Genomic DNA, 17027 nt, shown 5'->3' with positions numbered 1-17027 from the left:
GTGTATGTGGGTGTGTGTGTGTGTATGTGGGTGGGTGGTTGTGGGTGAGAGAGTGTGTGTGTGTGGGTGTGTGTGTGTGTGTATGTGGGTGTGTGTGTATGTGGGTGGGTGGTTGTGGGTGAGAGAGTGTGTGTGTGTGTGTATGTGTGTGGGTGGGTGGTTGTGGGTGAGAGAGAGTGTGTGTGTGTGTATGTGTGTGTGTGTATGTGGGTGGGTGTGTGTATGTGGGTGGGTGGGTGGTTGTGGGTAGGTGAGACAGACAGACACACACACACAAACACAGAGACAGACAGACACACACACACACAAACACAGAGACAGACAGACACACACACACACAAACACAGAGACAGACAGACACACACACACACAGACAAGCACAGAGACAGACAGACAGACACACACACACACACAAACACAGAGACAGACAGACACACACACACACACACACACACAAACACAGAGACAGACAGACACACACACACACACAAACACAGAGACAGACAGACAGACACACACACACACAAACACAGAGACAGACAGACACACACACACACACACAAACACAGAGACAGACAGACAGACAGACACACACACAAACACAGAGACAGACAGACACACACACACACAAACACAGAGACAGACAGACACACACACACACAAACACAGAGACAGACAGACACACACACACACACAAACACAGAGACAGACAGACAGACACACACACACAAACACAGAGACAGACAGACACACACACACACAAACACAGAGACAGACAGACAGACACACACACACAAACACAGAGACAGACAGACACACACACACACACACACACACAAACACAGAGACAGACAGACACACACACACAAACACAGAGACAGACAGACACACACACACACACACACACAAACACAGAGACAGACAGACAGACAGACACACACACACACAAACACACAGACAGACATACACACACACACACAAACACAAACACAGAGACAGACAGACACACACAAACACATACAGACACACACACAAACACAGAGACAGACACACACACAAACACAGACAGACAGACACACACACAAACACAGAGACAGACACACACACAAACACAAACACAGAGACAGACAGACACACACAAACACATACAGACACACACACAAACACAGAGACAGACACACACACAAACACAGACAGACAGACACACACACAAACACAGAGACAGACACACACACAAACACAGACAGACAGACACACACACAAACACAGAGACAGACACACACACAAACACATACAGACACACACACAAACACATACAGACACACACACAAACACAGACAGACACACACACACAAACACAGAGACAGACAGACACACACACACAAACACAGAGACAGACAGACACACACACACACACAAACACAGAGACAGACACACACACAAACACAGAGACAGACAGACACACACACACAAACACAGACAGACAGACACACACACACACACACACAGAGACAGACACACACACACAAACACAGAGACAGACAGACACACACAAACACAGAGACAGACAGACACACACAGAGACAGACAGACACACACAAACACAGACACACACACACACACACAGAGACAGACAGAAACACACAAACACAGACACACACACACACAGAGACAGACACACACACACACACACAGACAGACAGACACACACACACACAAACACAGAGACAGACAGACACACACACACAAACACAGAGACAGACACACACACAAACATACAGACACACACACAAACACAGACAGACAGACAGACACACACACAGACACAGAGACAGACACACACAAACACAGAGAAAGACACACACACACACAGATAGACAGACACACAAACACAGAGACAGAGACTGTTAGTGGACAGTGTTGTTGAGACGTTCCTGTTAGTGGACAGTGTTGTGATATTGTTCCTGTTAGTGGACAGTGTTGTTGAGACGTTCCTGTTAGTGGACAGTGTTGTTGAGACGTTCCTGTTAGTGGACAGTGTTGTGATATTGTTCCTGTTAGTGGACAGTGTTGTTGAGACGTTCCTGTTAGTGGACAGTGTTGTGATATTGTTCCTGTTAGTGGACAGTGTTGTGATATTGTTCCTGTTAGTGGACAGTGTTGTGATATTGTTCCTGTTAGTGGACAGTGTTGTGATATTGTTCCTGTTAGTGGACAGTGTTGTGATATTGTTCCTGTTAGTGGACAGTGTTGTGATATTGTTCCTGTTAGTGGACAGTGTTGTTGAGACGTTCCTGTTAGTGGACAGTGTTGTGATATTGTTCCTGTTAGTGGACAGTGTTGTTGAGACGTTCCTGTTAGTGGACAGTGTTGTTGAGATGTTCCTGTTAGTGGACAGTGTTGTGATATTGTTCCTGTTAGTGGACAGTGTTGTTGAGACGTTCCTGTTAGTGGACAGTGTTGTGATATTGTTCCTGTTAGTGGACAGTGTTGTTGAGATGTTCCTGTTAGTGGACAGTGTTGTTGAGATGTTCCTGTTAGTGGACAGTGTTGTGATATTGTTCCTGTTAGTGGACAGTGTTGTGATATTGTTCCTGTTAGTGGACAGTGTTGTGATATTGTTCCTGTTAGTGGACAGTGTTGTGATATTGTTCCTGTTAGTGGACAGTGTTGTTGAGACGTTCCTGTTAGTGGAAAGTGTTGTTGAGATGTTCCTGTTAGTGGACAGTGTTGTGATATTGTTCCTGTTAGTGGACAGTGTTGTGATATTGTTCCTGTTAGTGGACAGTGTTGTGATATTGTTCCTGTTAGTGGACAGTGTTGTGATATTGTTCCTGTTAGTGGACAGTGTTGTTGAGACGTTCCTGTTAGTGGACAGTGTTGTTGAGACGTTCCTGTTAGTGGACAGTGTTGTGATATTGTTCCTGTTAGTGGACAGTGTTGTTGAGACGTTCCTGTTAGTGGACAGTGTTGTTGAGACGTTCCTGTTAGTGGACAGTGTTGTGATATTGTTCCTGTTAGTGGACAGTGTTGTGATATTGTTCCTGTTAGTGGACAGTGTTGTGATCTTGTTCCTGTTAGTGGACAGTGTTGTTGAGACATTCCTGTTAGTGGACAGTGTTGTGATATTGTTCCTGTTAGTGGACAGTGTTGTGATATTGTTCCTGTTAGTGGACAGTGTTGTGATCTTGTTCCTGTTAGTGGACAGTGTTGTTGAGACATTCCTGTTAGTGGACAGTGTTGTTGAGACGTTCCTGTTAGTGGACAGTGTTGTGATATTGTTCCTGTTAGTGGACAGTGTTGTGATATTGTTCCTGTTAGTGGACAGTGTTGTGATCTTGTTCCTGTTAGTGGACAGTGTTGTTGAGACATTCCTGTTAGTGGACAGTGTTGTGATATTGTTCCTGTTAGTGGACAGTGTTGTGATATTGTTCCTGTTAGTGGACAGTGTTGTGATATTGTTCCTGTTAGTGGACAGTGTTGTTGAGACGTTCCTGTTAGTGGACAGTGTTGTGATATTGTTCCTGTTAGTGGACAGTGTTGTGATATTGTTCCTGTTAGTGGACAGTGTTGTTGAGACGTTCCTGTTAGTGGACAGTGTTGTTGAGACGTTCCTGTTAGTGGACAGTGTTGTGATATTGTTCCTGTTAGTGGACAGTGTTGTGATATTGTTCCTGTTAGTGGACAGTGTTGTGATCTTGTTCCTGTTAGTGGACAGTGTTGTTGAGACATTCCTGTTAGTGGACAGTGTTGTTGAGACGTTCCTGTTAGTGGACAGTGTTGTGATATTGTTCCTGTTAGTGGACAGTGTTGTGATATTGTTCCTGTTAGTGGACAGTGTTGTGATCTTGTTCCTGTTAGTGGACAGTGTTGTTGAGACATTCCTGTTAGTGGACAGTGTTGTTGAGACGTTCCTGTTAGTGGACAGTGTTGTGATATTGTTCCTGTTAGTGGACAGTGTTGTTGAGACGTTCCTGTTAGTGGACAGTGTTGTTGAGACGTTCCTGTTAGTGGACAGTGTTGTGATATTGTTCCTGTTAGTGGACAGTGTTGTGATATTGTTCCTGTTAGTGGACAGTGTTGTTGAGACGTTCCTGTTAGTGGACAGTGTTGTGATATTGTTCCTGTTAGTGGACAGTGTTGTGATATTGTTCCTGTTAGTGGACAGTGTTGTGATATTGTTCCTGTTAGTGGACAGTGTTGTGATATTGTTCCTGTTAGTGGACAGTGTTGTTGAGACGTTCCTGTTAGTGGACAGTGTTGTTGAGACGTTCCTGTTAGTGGACAGTGTTGTTGAGACGTTCCTGTTAGTGGACAGTGTTGTTGAGACGTTCCTGTTAGTGGACAGTGTTGTGATATTGTTCCTGTTAGTGGACAGTGTTGTGATATTGTTCCTGTTAGTGGACAGTGTTGTGATATTGTTCCTGTTAGTGGACAGTGTTGTGATATTGTTCCTGTTAGTGGACAGTGTTGTTGAGACGTTCCTGTTAGTGGACAGTGTTGTTGAGACGTTCCTGTTAGTGGACAGTGTTGTTGAGACGTTCCTGTTAGTGGACAGTGTTGTTGAGACGTTCCTGTTAGTGGACAGTGTTGTTGAGACGTTCCTGTTAGTGGACAGTGTTGTTGAGACGTTCCTGTTAGTGGACAGTGTTGTGATATTGTTCCTGTTAGTGGACAGTGTTCTGATATTGTTCCTGTTAGTGGACAGTGTTGTTGAGACGTTCCTGTTAGTGGACAGTGTTGTGATATTGTTCCTGTTAGTGGACAGTGTTGTTGAGACGTTCCTGTTAGTGGACAGTGTTGTTGAGACGTTCCTGTTAGTGGACAGTGTTGTTGAGACGTTCCTGTTAGTGGACAGTGTTGTGATATTGTTCCTGTTAGTGGACAGTGTTGTGATATTGTTCCTGTTAGTGGACAGTGTTGTGATATTGTTCCTGTTAGTGGACAGTGTTGTTGAGACGTTCCTGTTAGTGGACAGTGTTGTGATATTGTTCCTGTTAGTGGACAGTGTTGTTGAGACGTTCCTGTTAGTGGACAGTGTTGTTGAGACGTTCCTGTTAGTGGACAGTGTTGTTGAGACGTTCCTGTTAGTGGACAGTGTTGTGATATTGTTCCTGTTAGTGGACAGTGTTGTGATATTGTTCCTGTTAGTGGACAGTGTTGTTGAGACGTTCCTGTTAGTGGACAGTGTTGTGATATTGTTCCTGTTAGTGGACAGTGTTGTTGAGACGTTCCTGTTAGTGGACAGTGTTGTTGAGACGTTCCTGTTAGTGGACAGTGTTGTTGAGACGTTCCTGTTAGTGGACAGTGTTGTGATATTGTTCCTGTTAGTGGACAGTGTTGTGATATTGTTCCTGTTAGTGGACAGTGTTGTGATATTGTTCCTGTTAGTGGACAGTGTTGTTGAGACGTTCCTGTTAGTGGACAGTGTTGTTGAGACGTTCCTGTTAGTGGACAGTGTTGTGATATTGTTCCTGTTAGTGGACAGTGTTGTTGAGATGTTCCTGTTAGTGGACAGTGTTGTGATATTGTTCCTGTTAGTGGACAGTGTTGTGATATTGTTCCTGTTAGTGGACAGTGTTGTTGAGACGTTCCTGTTAGTGGACAGTGTTGTTGAGATGTTCCTGTTAGTGGACAGTGTTGTGATATTGTTCCTGTTAGTGGACAGTGTTGTGATATTGTTCCTGTTAGTGGACAGTGTTGTTGAGACGTTCCTGTTAGTGGACAGTGTTGTTGAGACGTTCCTGTTAGTGGACAGTGTTGTGATATTGTTCCTGTTAGTGGACAGTGTTGTGATATTGTTCCTGTTAGTGGACAGTGTTGTGATATTGTTCCTGTTAGTGGACAGTGTTGTTGAGACGTTCCTGTTAGTGGACAGTGTTGTTGAGATGTTCCTGTTAGTGGACAGTGTTGTGATATTGTTCCTGTTAGTGGACAGTGTTGTGATATTGTTCCTGTTAGTGGACAGTGTTGTTGAGACGTTCCTGTTAGTGGACAGTGTTGTGATATTGTTCCTGTTAGTGGACAGTGTTGTTGAGACGTTCCTGTTAGTGGACAGTGTTGTGATATTGTTCCTGTTAGTGGACAGTGTGGTGATATTGTTCCTGTTAGTGGACAGTGTTGTTGAGATGTTCCTGTTAGTGGACAGTGTTGTTGAGACGTTCCTGTTAGTGGACAGTGTTGTTGAGATGTTCCTGTTAGTGGACAGTGTTGTGGTATTGTTCCTGTTAGTGGACAGTGTTGTGATATTGTTCCTGTTAGTGGACAGTGTTGTTGAGACGTTCCTGTTAGTGGACAGTGTTGTTGAGACGTTCCTGTTAGTGGACAGTGTTGTGATATTGTTCCTGTTAGTGGACAGTGTTGTGATATTGTTCCTGTTAGTGGACAGTGTTGTGATATTGTTCCTGTTAGTGGACAGTGTTGTTGAGACGTTCCTGTTAGTGGACAGTGTTGTTGAGATGTTCCTGTTAGTGGACAGTGTTGTGATATTGTTCCTGTTAGTGGACAGTGTTGTGATATTGTTCCTGTTAGTGGACAGTGTTGTTGAGACGTTCCTGTTAGTGGACAGTGTTGTGATATTGTTCCTGTTAGTGGACAGTGTTGTGATATTGTTCCTGTTAGTGGACAGTGTTGTTGAGACGTTCCTGTTAGTGGACAGTGTTGTTGAGACGTTCCTGTTAGTGGACAGTGTTGTGATATTGTTCCTGTTAGTGGACAGTGTTGTGATATTGTTCCTGTTAGTGGACAGTGTTGTGATATTGTTCCTGTTAGTGGACAGTGTTGTGATATTGTTCCTGTTAGTGGACAGTGTTGTGATATTGTTCCTGTTAGTGGACAGTGTTGTTGAGACGTTCCTGTTAGTGGACAGTGTTGTGATATTGTTCCTGTTAGTGGACAGTGTGGTGATATTGTTCCTGTTAGTGGACAGTGTTGTTGAGACGTTCCTGTTAGTGGACAGTGTTGTTGAGACGTTCCTGTTAGTGGACAGTGTTGTGATATTGTTCCTGTTAGTGGACAGTGTTGTGATATTGTTCCTGTTAGTGGACAGTGTTGTTGAGACATTCCTGTTAGTGGACAGTGTTGTGATATTGTTCCTGTTAGTGGACAGTGTTGTTGAGACGTTCCTGTTAGTGGACAGTGTGGTGATATTGTTCCTGTTAGTGGACAGTGTTGTGATATTGTTCCTGTTAGTGGACAGTGTTGTTGAGACATTCCTGTTAGTGGACAGTGTTGTGATATTGTTCCTGTTAGTGGACAGTGTTGTTGAGACGTTCCTGTTAGTGGACAGTGTTGTGATATTGTTCCTGTTAGTGGACAGTGTTGTGATATTGTTCCTGTTAGTGGACAGTGTTGTTGAGATGTTCCTGTTAGTGGACAGTGTTGTGATATTGTTCCTGTTAGTGGACAGTGTTGTTGAGACGTTCCTGTTAGTGGACAGTGTTGTGATATTGTTCCTGTTAGTGGACAGTGTTGTGATATTGTTCCTGTTAGTGGACAGTGTTGTGATATTGTTCCTGTTAGTGGACAGTGTTGTGATATTGTTCCTGTTAGTGGACAGTGTTGTTGAGATGTTCCTGTTAGTGGACAGTGTTGTGATATTGTTCCTGTTAGTGGACAGTGTTGTTGAGACGTTCCTGTTAGTGGACAGTGTTGTGATATTGTTCCTGTTAGTGGACAGTGTTGTTGAGACGTTCCTGTTAGTGGACAGTGTTGTGATATTGTTCCTGTTAGTGGACAGTGTTGTGATATTGTTCCTGTTAGTGGACAGTGTTGTGATATTGTTCCTGTTAGTGGACAGTGTTGTTGAGACGTTCCTGTTAGTGGACAGTGTTGTTGAGACGTTCCTGTTAGTGGACAGTGTTCTGATATTGTTCCTGTTAGTGGACAGTGTTGTTGAGACATTCCTGTTAGTGGACAGTGTTGTGATATTGTTCCTGTTAGTGGACAGTGTTGTTGAGACGTTCCTGTTAGTGGACAGTGTTGTGATATTGTTCCTGTTAGTGGACAGTGTTGTGATATTGTTCCTGTTAGTGGACAGTGTTGTGATATTGTTCCTGTTAGTGGACAGTGTTGTTGAGACGTTCCTGTTAGTGGACAGTGTTGTTGAGACGTTCCTGTTAGTGGACAGTGTTGTGATATTGTTCCTGTTAGTGGACAGTGTTGTTGAGACATTCCTGTTAGTGGACAGTGTTGTGATATTGTTCCTGTTAGTGGACAGTGTTGTTGAGACGTTCCTGTTAGTGGACAGTGTTGTGATATTGTTCCTGTTAGTGGACAGTGTTGTGATATTGTTCCTGTTAGTGGACAGTGTTGTGATATTGTTCCTGTTAGTGGACAGTGTTGTTGAGACGTTCCTGTTAGTGGACAGTGTTGTTGAGACGTTCCTGTTAGTGGACAGTGTTGTGATATTGTTCCTGTTAGTGGACAGTGTTGTTGAGACGTTCCTGTTAGTGGACAGTGTTGTGATATTGTTCCTGTTAGTGGACAGTGTTGTGATATTGTTCCTGTTAGTGGACAGTGTTGTGATATTGTTCCTGTTAGTGGACAGTGTTGTGATATTGTTCCTGTTAGTGGACAGTGTTGTTGAGACGTTCCTGTTAGTGGACAGTGTTGTTGAGACGTTCCTGTTAGTGGACAGTGTTGTGATATTGTTCCTGTTAGTGGACAGTGTTGTGATATTGTTCCTGTTAGTGGACAGTGTTGTGATATTGTTCCTGTTAGTGGACAGTGTTGTTGAGACATTCCTGTTAGTGGACAGTGTTGTTGAGACGTTCCTGTTAGTGGACAGTGTTGTTGAGACGTTCCTGTTAGTGGACAGTGTTGTTGAGATGTTCCTGTTAGTGGACAGTGTTGTGATATTGTTCCTGTTAGTGGACAGTGTTGTGATATTGTTCCTGTTAGTGGACAGTGTTGTTGAGACGTTCCTGTTAGTGGACAGTGTTGTGATATTGTTCCTGTTAGTGGACAGTGTTGTTGAGACGTTCCTGTTAGTGGACAGTGTTGTGATATTGTTCCTGTTAGTGGACAGTGTTGTGATATTGTTCCTGTTAGTGGACAGTGTTGTTGAGATGTTCCTGTTAGTGGACAGTGTTGTGATATTGTTCCTGTTAGTGGACAGTGTTGTTGAGACGTTCCTGTTAGTGGACAGTGTTGTTGAGACGTTCCTGTTAGTGGACAGTGTTGTGATATTGTTCCTGTTAGTGGACAGTGTTGTTGAGATGTTCCTGTTAGTGGACAGTGTTGTGATATTGTTCCTGTTAGTGGACAGTGTGGTGATATTGTTCCTGTTAGTGGACAGTGTTGTTGAGACGTTCCTGTTAGTGGACAGTGTTGTGATATTGTTCCTGTTAGTGGACAGTGTTGTGATATTGTTCCTGTTAGTGGACAGTGTTGTGATATTGTTCCTGTTAGTGGACAGTGTTGTTGAGACGTTCCTGTTAGTGGACAGTGTTGTGATATTGTTCCTGTTAGTGGACAGTGTTGTGATATTGTTCCTGTTAGTGGACAGTGTTGTGATATTGTTCCTGTTAGTGGACAGTGTTGTTGAGATGTTCCTGTTAGTGGACAGTGTTGTGATATTGTTCCTGTTAGTGGACAGTGTGGTGATATTGTTCCTGTTAGTGGACAGTGTTGTTGAGACGTTCCTGTTAGTGGACAGTGTTGTGATATTGTTCCTGTTAGTGGACAGTGTTGTGATATTGTTCCTGTTAGTGGACAGTGTTGTGATATTGTTCCTGTTAGTGGACAGTGTTGTGATATTGTTCCTGTTAGTGGACAGTGTTGTTGAGACGTTCCTGTTAGTGGACAGTGTTGTGATATTGTTCCTGTTAGTGGACAGTGTTGTGATATTGTTCCTGTTAGTGGACAGTGTTGTGATATTGTTCCTGTTAGTGGACAGTGTTGTTGAGATGTTCCTGTTAGTGGACAGTGTTGTGATATTGTTCCTGTTAGTGGACAGTGTGGTGATATTGTTCCTGTTAGTGGACAGTGTTGTTGAGACGTTCCTGTTAGTGGACAGTGTTGTGATATTGTTCCTGTTAGTGGACAGTGTTGTGATATTGTTCCTGTTAGTGGACAGTGTTGTGATATTGTTCCTGTTAGTGGACAGTGTTGTTGAGATGTTCCTGTTAGTGGACAGTGTTGTGATATTGTTCCTGTTAGTGGACAGTGTTGTGATATTGTTCCTGTTAGTGGACAGTGTTGTGATATTGTTCCTGTTAGTGGACAGTGTTGTGATATTGTTCCTGTTAGTGGACAGTGTTGTGATATTGTTCCTGTTAGTGGACAGTGTTGTTGAGATGTTCCTGTTAGTGGACAGTGTTGTGATATTGTTCCTGTTAGTGGACAGTGTTGTTGAGATGTTCCTGTTAGTGGACAGTGTTGTGATATTGTTCCTGTTAGTGGACAGTGTTGTGATATTGTTCCTGTTAGTGGACAGTGTTGTTGAGATGTTCCTGTTAGTGGACAGTGTTGTGATATTGTTCCTGTTAGTGGACAGTGTTGTTGAGACGTTCCTGTTAGTGGACAGTGTTGTTGAGATGTTCCTGTTAGTGGACAGTGTTGTGATATTGTTCCTGTTAGTGGACAGTGTTGTGATATTGTTCCTGTTAGTGGACAGTGTTGTGATATTGTTCCTGTTAGTGGACAGTGTTGTTGAGATGTTCCTGTTAGTGGACAGTGTTGTGATATTGTTCCTGTTAGTGGACAGTGTTGTTGAGACGTTCCTGTTAGTGGACAGTGTTGTGATATTGTTCCTGTTAGTGGACAGTGTTGTTGAGACGTTCCTGTTAGTGGACAGTGTTGTGATATTGTTCCTGTTAGTGGACAGTGTTGTGATATTGTTCCTGTTAGTGGACAGTGTTGTGATATTGTTCCTGTTAGTGGACAGTGTTGTTGAGACGTTCCTGTTAGTGGACAGTGTTGTTGAGACGTTCCTGTTAGTGGACAGTGTTCTGATATTGTTCCTGTTAGTGGACAGTGTTGTTGAGACATTCCTGTTAGTGGACAGTGTTGTGATATTGTTCCTGTTAGTGGACAGTGTTGTTGAGACGTTCCTGTTAGTGGACAGTGTTGTGATATTGTTCCTGTTAGTGGACAGTGTTGTGATATTGTTCCTGTTAGTGGACAGTGTTGTGATATTGTTCCTGTTAGTGGACAGTGTTGTTGAGACGTTCCTGTTAGTGGACAGTGTTGTTGAGACGTTCCTGTTAGTGGACAGTGTTGTGATATTGTTCCTGTTAGTGGACAGTGTTGTTGAGACATTCCTGTTAGTGGACAGTGTTGTGATATTGTTCCTGTTAGTGGACAGTGTTGTTGAGACGTTCCTGTTAGTGGACAGTGTTGTGATATTGTTCCTGTTAGTGGACAGTGTTGTGATATTGTTCCTGTTAGTGGACAGTGTTGTTGAGACGTTCCTGTTAGTGGACAGTGTTGTTGAGACGTTCCTGTTAGTGGACAGTGTTGTGATATTGTTCCTGTTAGTGGACAGTGTTGTTGAGACGTTCCTGTTAGTGGACAGTGTTGTGATATTGTTCCTGTTAGTGGACAGTGTTGTGATATTGTTCCTGTTAGTGGACAGTGTTGTGATATTGTTCCTGTTAGTGGACAGTGTTGTGATATTGTTCCTGTTAGTGGACAGTGTTGTTGAGACGTTCCTGTTAGTGGACAGTGTTGTTGAGACGTTCCTGTTAGTGGACAGTGTTGTGATATTGTTCCTGTTAGTGGACAGTGTTGTGATATTGTTCCTGTTAGTGGACAGTGTTGTGATATTGTTCCTGTTAGTGGACAGTGTTGTTGAGACATTCCTGTTAGTGGACAGTGTTGTTGAGACGTTCCTGTTAGTGGACAGTGTTGTTGAGACGTTCCTGTTAGTGGACAGTGTTGTTGAGATGTTCCTGTTAGTGGACAGTGTTGTGATATTGTTCCTGTTAGTGGACAGTGTTGTGATATTGTTCCTGTTAGTGGACAGTGTTGTTGAGACGTTCCTGTTAGTGGACAGTGTTGTGATATTGTTCCTGTTAGTGGACAGTGTTGTTGAGACGTTCCTGTTAGTGGACAGTGTTGTGATATTGTTCCTGTTAGTGGACAGTGTTGTGATATTGTTCCTGTTAGTGGACAGTGTTGTTGAGATGTTCCTGTTAGTGGACAGTGTTGTGATATTGTTCCTGTTAGTGGACAGTGTTGTTGAGACGTTCCTGTTAGTGGACAGTGTTGTTGAGACGTTCCTGTTAGTGGACAGTGTTGTGATATTGTTCCTGTTAGTGGACAGTGTTGTTGAGATGTTCCTGTTAGTGGACAGTGTTGTGATATTGTTCCTGTTAGTGGACAGTGTGGTGATATTGTTCCTGTTAGTGGACAGTGTTGTTGAGACGTTCCTGTTAGTGGACAGTGTTGTTGAGACGTTCCTGTTAGTGGACAGTGTTGTGATATTGTTCCTGTTAGTGGACAGTGTTGTGATATTGTTCCTGTTAGTGGACAGTGTTGTGATATTGTTCCTGTTAGTGGACAGTGTTGTTGAGATGTTCCTGTTAGTGGACAGTGTTGTGATATTGTTCCTGTTAGTGGACAGTGTTGTGATATTGTTCCTGTTAGTGGACAGTGTTGTGATATTGTTCCTGTTAGTGGACAGTGTTGTGATATTGTTCCTGTTAGTGGACAGTGTTGTGATATTGTTCCTGTTAGTGGACAGTGTTGTTGAGATGTTCCTGTTAGTGGACAGTGTTGTGATATTGTTCCTGTTAGTGGACAGTGTTGTTGAGATGTTCCTGTTAGTGGACAGTGTTGTGATATTGTTCCTGTTAGTGGACAGTGTTGTGATATTGTTCCTGTTAGTGGACAGTGTTGTTGAGATGTTCCTGTTAGTGGACAGTGTTGTGATATTGTTCCTGTTAGTGGACAGTGTTGTTGAGACGTTCCTGTTAGTGGACAGTGTTGTTGAGATGTTCCTGTTAGTGGACAGTGTTGTTGAGACGTTCCTGTTAGTGGACAGTGTTGTGATATTGTTCCTGTTAGTGGACAGTGTTGTGATATTGTTCCTGTTAGTGGACAGTGTTGTTGAGACGTTCCTGTTAGTGGACAGTGTTGTGATATTGTTCCTGTTAGTGGACAGTGTTGTGATATTGTTCCTGTTAGTGGACAGTGTTGTGATATTGTTCCTGTTAGTGGACAGTGTTGTGATATTGTTCCTGTTAGTGGACAGTGTTGTTGAGATGTTCCTGTTAGTGGACAGTGTTGTGATATTGTTCCTGTTAGTGGACAGTGTTGTTGAGATGTTCCTGTTAGTGGACAGTGTTGTGATATTGTTCCTGTTAGTGGACAGTGTTGTTGAGACGTTCCTGTTAGTGGACAGTGTTGTTGAGATGTTCCTGTTAGTGGACAGTGTTGTTGAGACGTTCCTGTTAGTGGACAGTGTTGTTGAGATGTTCCTGTTAGTGGACAGTGTTGTTGAGACGTTCCTGTTAGTGGACAGTGTTGTTGAGACATAAATGGTGCACGTCACGCTGATGTCTCTCTCTGAATATCTCTGACATTCTCCACAGAGCGAGACGAAGTGGTCATGTTAAAGAAGCACTTACACCAAATTAGAACTGGACGATTGAGGCATCTTTGTGACAGCAGACGCTAAATTGGAGTCTCTCTGAAATGACGCTATCTTCCTGTCATGCTCACAGATGTAGCACCATAGTAAAGACGCTCTAAAGACAGATCCAACACTCGTGTCTATTCAATACCATCCTTATCCTCACCTCTCTCACCGCTGTGGACTGTTATATCACACACTTACTCATACCTCACACACACACACACACACACACACACACACACACTGCTGCTGCTGAGTTCTGGACTCTGATTGGTGGATCAGGTGGTGATTAATTCTATCTAACAGCAGCTCTGACTGTAGTGCAGCTTTATATAAATGACTCGCTCTGATACCTTATCGTTTCCATAGTAACAGCTCCTTCACAGTGACGTGTACAGCACACACTCCACTGATAATACACTGATTAAATAACATGTAACAGCTTATTTCCTGTGAGGAGAAACGTGTGTGTGTGTGTGTGATGTGTGGAAGGAGTCTCCAGTGTCAGAGAGCGTCTGATGAGGGAGTGAGTGTTTATAGATGCTATTAATGTTAAATGTAGCTAGAAATGGTTAAAATGTATGTCATATTTAAATGCTGTATCTGTTCTTTCACTTCATGAATATTTAAATAGTGATGACACACTTCATCTACTCAGTTAGCTAGCATAGTTAGCATGTTAAATCGCTTGATTTCAGACACACATCGGTCCCATCAGTGTCCAGTGTCTACAACAACGACACCACTGTTAGCGGTCACTTTCGGTATTGTGTGTCCTTCAGATGATTGTGTTGTGTGTCAGCTGTGTGAATGTGACATTAAAGTATGAGTCTGATGTCACTCTACAGAACAGCAGCGACTCTCTCCATCACTCTACTCTTTCTTCCTCTCCTCTTTTCACCTTCACTCCTTTCACTGATAGAAAACTGGCATGAATGGAAGCTCATTAATGAGGGAATGAGGGATTAGGGCTGAAAACACACACACACACAGTCATTAAAGCAGTCATTAAAAGAGAAATTCTCACTATTTTTTCTTTCCATTTCACTCTTTCCCCTCCTCTCCCCCACTCTCTTCCTCTCTCCCACCCCTTTCTCTCTCTCTCTCTCTCTCTCTCTCATCAGTGATGTGAATTTCACTGTGTGATTAGAACTGAACTCTGCAATCATGTTTTATTCTGTAATTAATTTATTCCACATTTATTCATGTGATGTTTATTTAATTAAAACCCACAGAGTCGTGAAATTTTATTTAATTAATTAACTGAAACTGTGAGTGTGAACAGGTTTAATTTACCCATCAACATTTGTATTTCACCACAGCAATTATTGATTATTTGGAGGATTGTGATTGGTGGAGGTTCTGGACCCAGGCAGTAGATGTATTCAGATGGAAGCAGGTGAATAATAGCTGGACATTTTCAGTTTAAGGAATAAAATATGGAGACAGATGCGGCCCCGGGAGAGAGGCTATAAAATATTAAACAGGTGCCTGAACTCCAGTAAAATCAATCTAACACTGGATTAGATCTGCGAGACCTGAACATGCTGTGTGTGTGTGTGTGTGTGTATGGTGTAATGTCTGATTTTATCCTGACCTTGTACAATGTCAGTGAGGAACAGTGTCCCTCTCCTGCTCCACACACTGACCTCTGAGCTCTGAGCAGTGAATGAAGCTGAAACCCTGCTGTGATTTCACTCTCAGATCACGACAGCAAGCACACATGACAATTAATTCATGTAAAATCAGATTCCGGGACATTTGGTTTTTAAACATTGATTTCACGTCATTTCTCTCTCTCTGTCTCTGTGTAGATGACGTTCCCCCGTACTTTAAGACAGAACCGGTGCGTTCTCAGCTCCACCTGGAGGGGAACCGGTTGGTCCTCACCTGCATGGCAGAAGGTAGCTGGCCACTCGAGTTCAGATGGATTCACAACACCACTGAGCTCATGCCGTTCTCCTTGGAGTACAGGTATTGTGTGTGTGTGTGTGTGTGAGTGTGAGTGTAACTGTGAGCGTTGTTTCCTCTCACTAGTGTTTGCTTATCTTAAGTTTCCTACCCAGTGATAGATGACAAAAGATTGAAATCCTTTATTTGTCATTTAAACAGGAAACGAAGTGTACTGAAATGGGGGGGGGATGGGGGATTGGTGTATGGGCTGGTCAGCAAGCTATATATGCAAATGAGATATTTGCTAATGAGCTGTATGCTAATGATGCTGAAAGTGTGTCTTTGAGAGAGTCAGAAAGTGATGGATGGCATTTAAAACCATGTCCTCCCTTGTACCCTCCTGATAATCGATGAGTGTGTGTGTGTGTGTGTCAAAGAGAGAGAGACAGAGAGAGAGAGAGAGAGAGAGAGAGAGAGAGAGAGAGAGTGAGAGCGAGACATGCCTGAAGGAGACTTTTGTAAACGAGTCAGATCAATCCTTGTCTGTCTCCCGTTTGTCCCTGAACACCAGCCAGCACATCACACCTGTCCTCCAGCTGTGCTATCTGATGACATCACGCCTCCTCAGCACCATGTGATGACACTCCACACTCATGACCTCTCCCACATTAGCTCCAGTGCATATTAAATAAGGTCATTAATGTGCTTCTAGATAGGAGAAGAGAGACAGACAGAGAGAGAGAGAGAGAGAGAGAGAGAGATTTGAGATTTAAAAAGACCTTTATTTACACTTCATCAAAAAAACAGACTAAACAAAAACAAAAACAAATATACCCAAACAAAAAAAAAGCACACATAATAAAAAACAAACTTTTAACATAATAAATAATTAACATTTGCAGCAGTACTAAAATGCTACGAATACTTTTGGGTGGTTGGGTGGGTGGGTGGGGAATGGGGGGGAGAGAAATTTAGAAATTTAAAATAAGCTCATCATCATGAACATTACATATAGCATCACTGACACACCAGACATCACAAAAACCCAACACATTATTCGTCAACCTGTAAAAGGCAAATTCAATCTTTAGCCTTGCCGCTACTAGTCACTTTAACATCACTACAGAGTCTAAGGTGGTGAGTTTCAGGCCTTTATTCCTCCGTGTTTTCCACAGTGCCAGTTTAGCTGTTCCAGTCAGATAGTTTAATAGACACATTTTTCTCATTTTTGAGAAGCTGTATTTCACTCCTCCAATGAACACCTCCTCAGAAAAATCTTCAAGTTTCCTGAACCAGTTCTTTAGTAAAACGAAATGGCCTTTTAGTCCGGACACGGTTAACCACAAGACTCTCTTGTCCACCCTCAGGAGTCTTGGAATTTGTGGAACAGCATGGGAATGGTTTGCTTCCTACCTGGATGGTCGCTCATATCAGGTAACATGGAAGGGATTGACATCTGCTCCACACAGACTCTCTACTGGTGTCCCACAAGGCTCAGTACTTGGTCCTCTCCTTTTCTCCCTCTACACCCACACTCTTGGCAAAGTTATAT

General features: G+C 43.0%; 1 protein-coding gene across 2 annotated transcripts in view; it reads left to right on the top strand.

Annotated features, from left to right (window-relative positions):
- The window catches only part of sdk2b (sidekick cell adhesion molecule 2b), a 264508-nt gene that overhangs the window by 128613 nt on the left and 118868 nt on the right, over positions 1–17027 (top strand). For both annotated transcript variants that reach the window (XM_058406243.1, XM_058406244.1), the window contains one exon: positions 15397–15556. In XM_058406243.1, the coding sequence (XP_058262226.1) occupies positions 15397–15556 (160 nt within the window). The remainder of the gene's footprint in view (positions 1–15396; positions 15557–17027) is intronic.

The sequence above is a fragment of the Hemibagrus wyckioides genome, linkage group LG13 (assembly GCF_019097595.1).
Source record: "Hemibagrus wyckioides isolate EC202008001 linkage group LG13, SWU_Hwy_1.0, whole genome shotgun sequence".
In the NCBI taxonomy this organism is placed as follows: Eukaryota; Metazoa; Chordata; class Actinopteri; order Siluriformes; family Bagridae; genus Hemibagrus; species Hemibagrus wyckioides.
The sequence above is the reverse complement of the archived record's forward strand: the minus strand, read 5'-3'. Positions and strand labels throughout refer to the sequence as shown.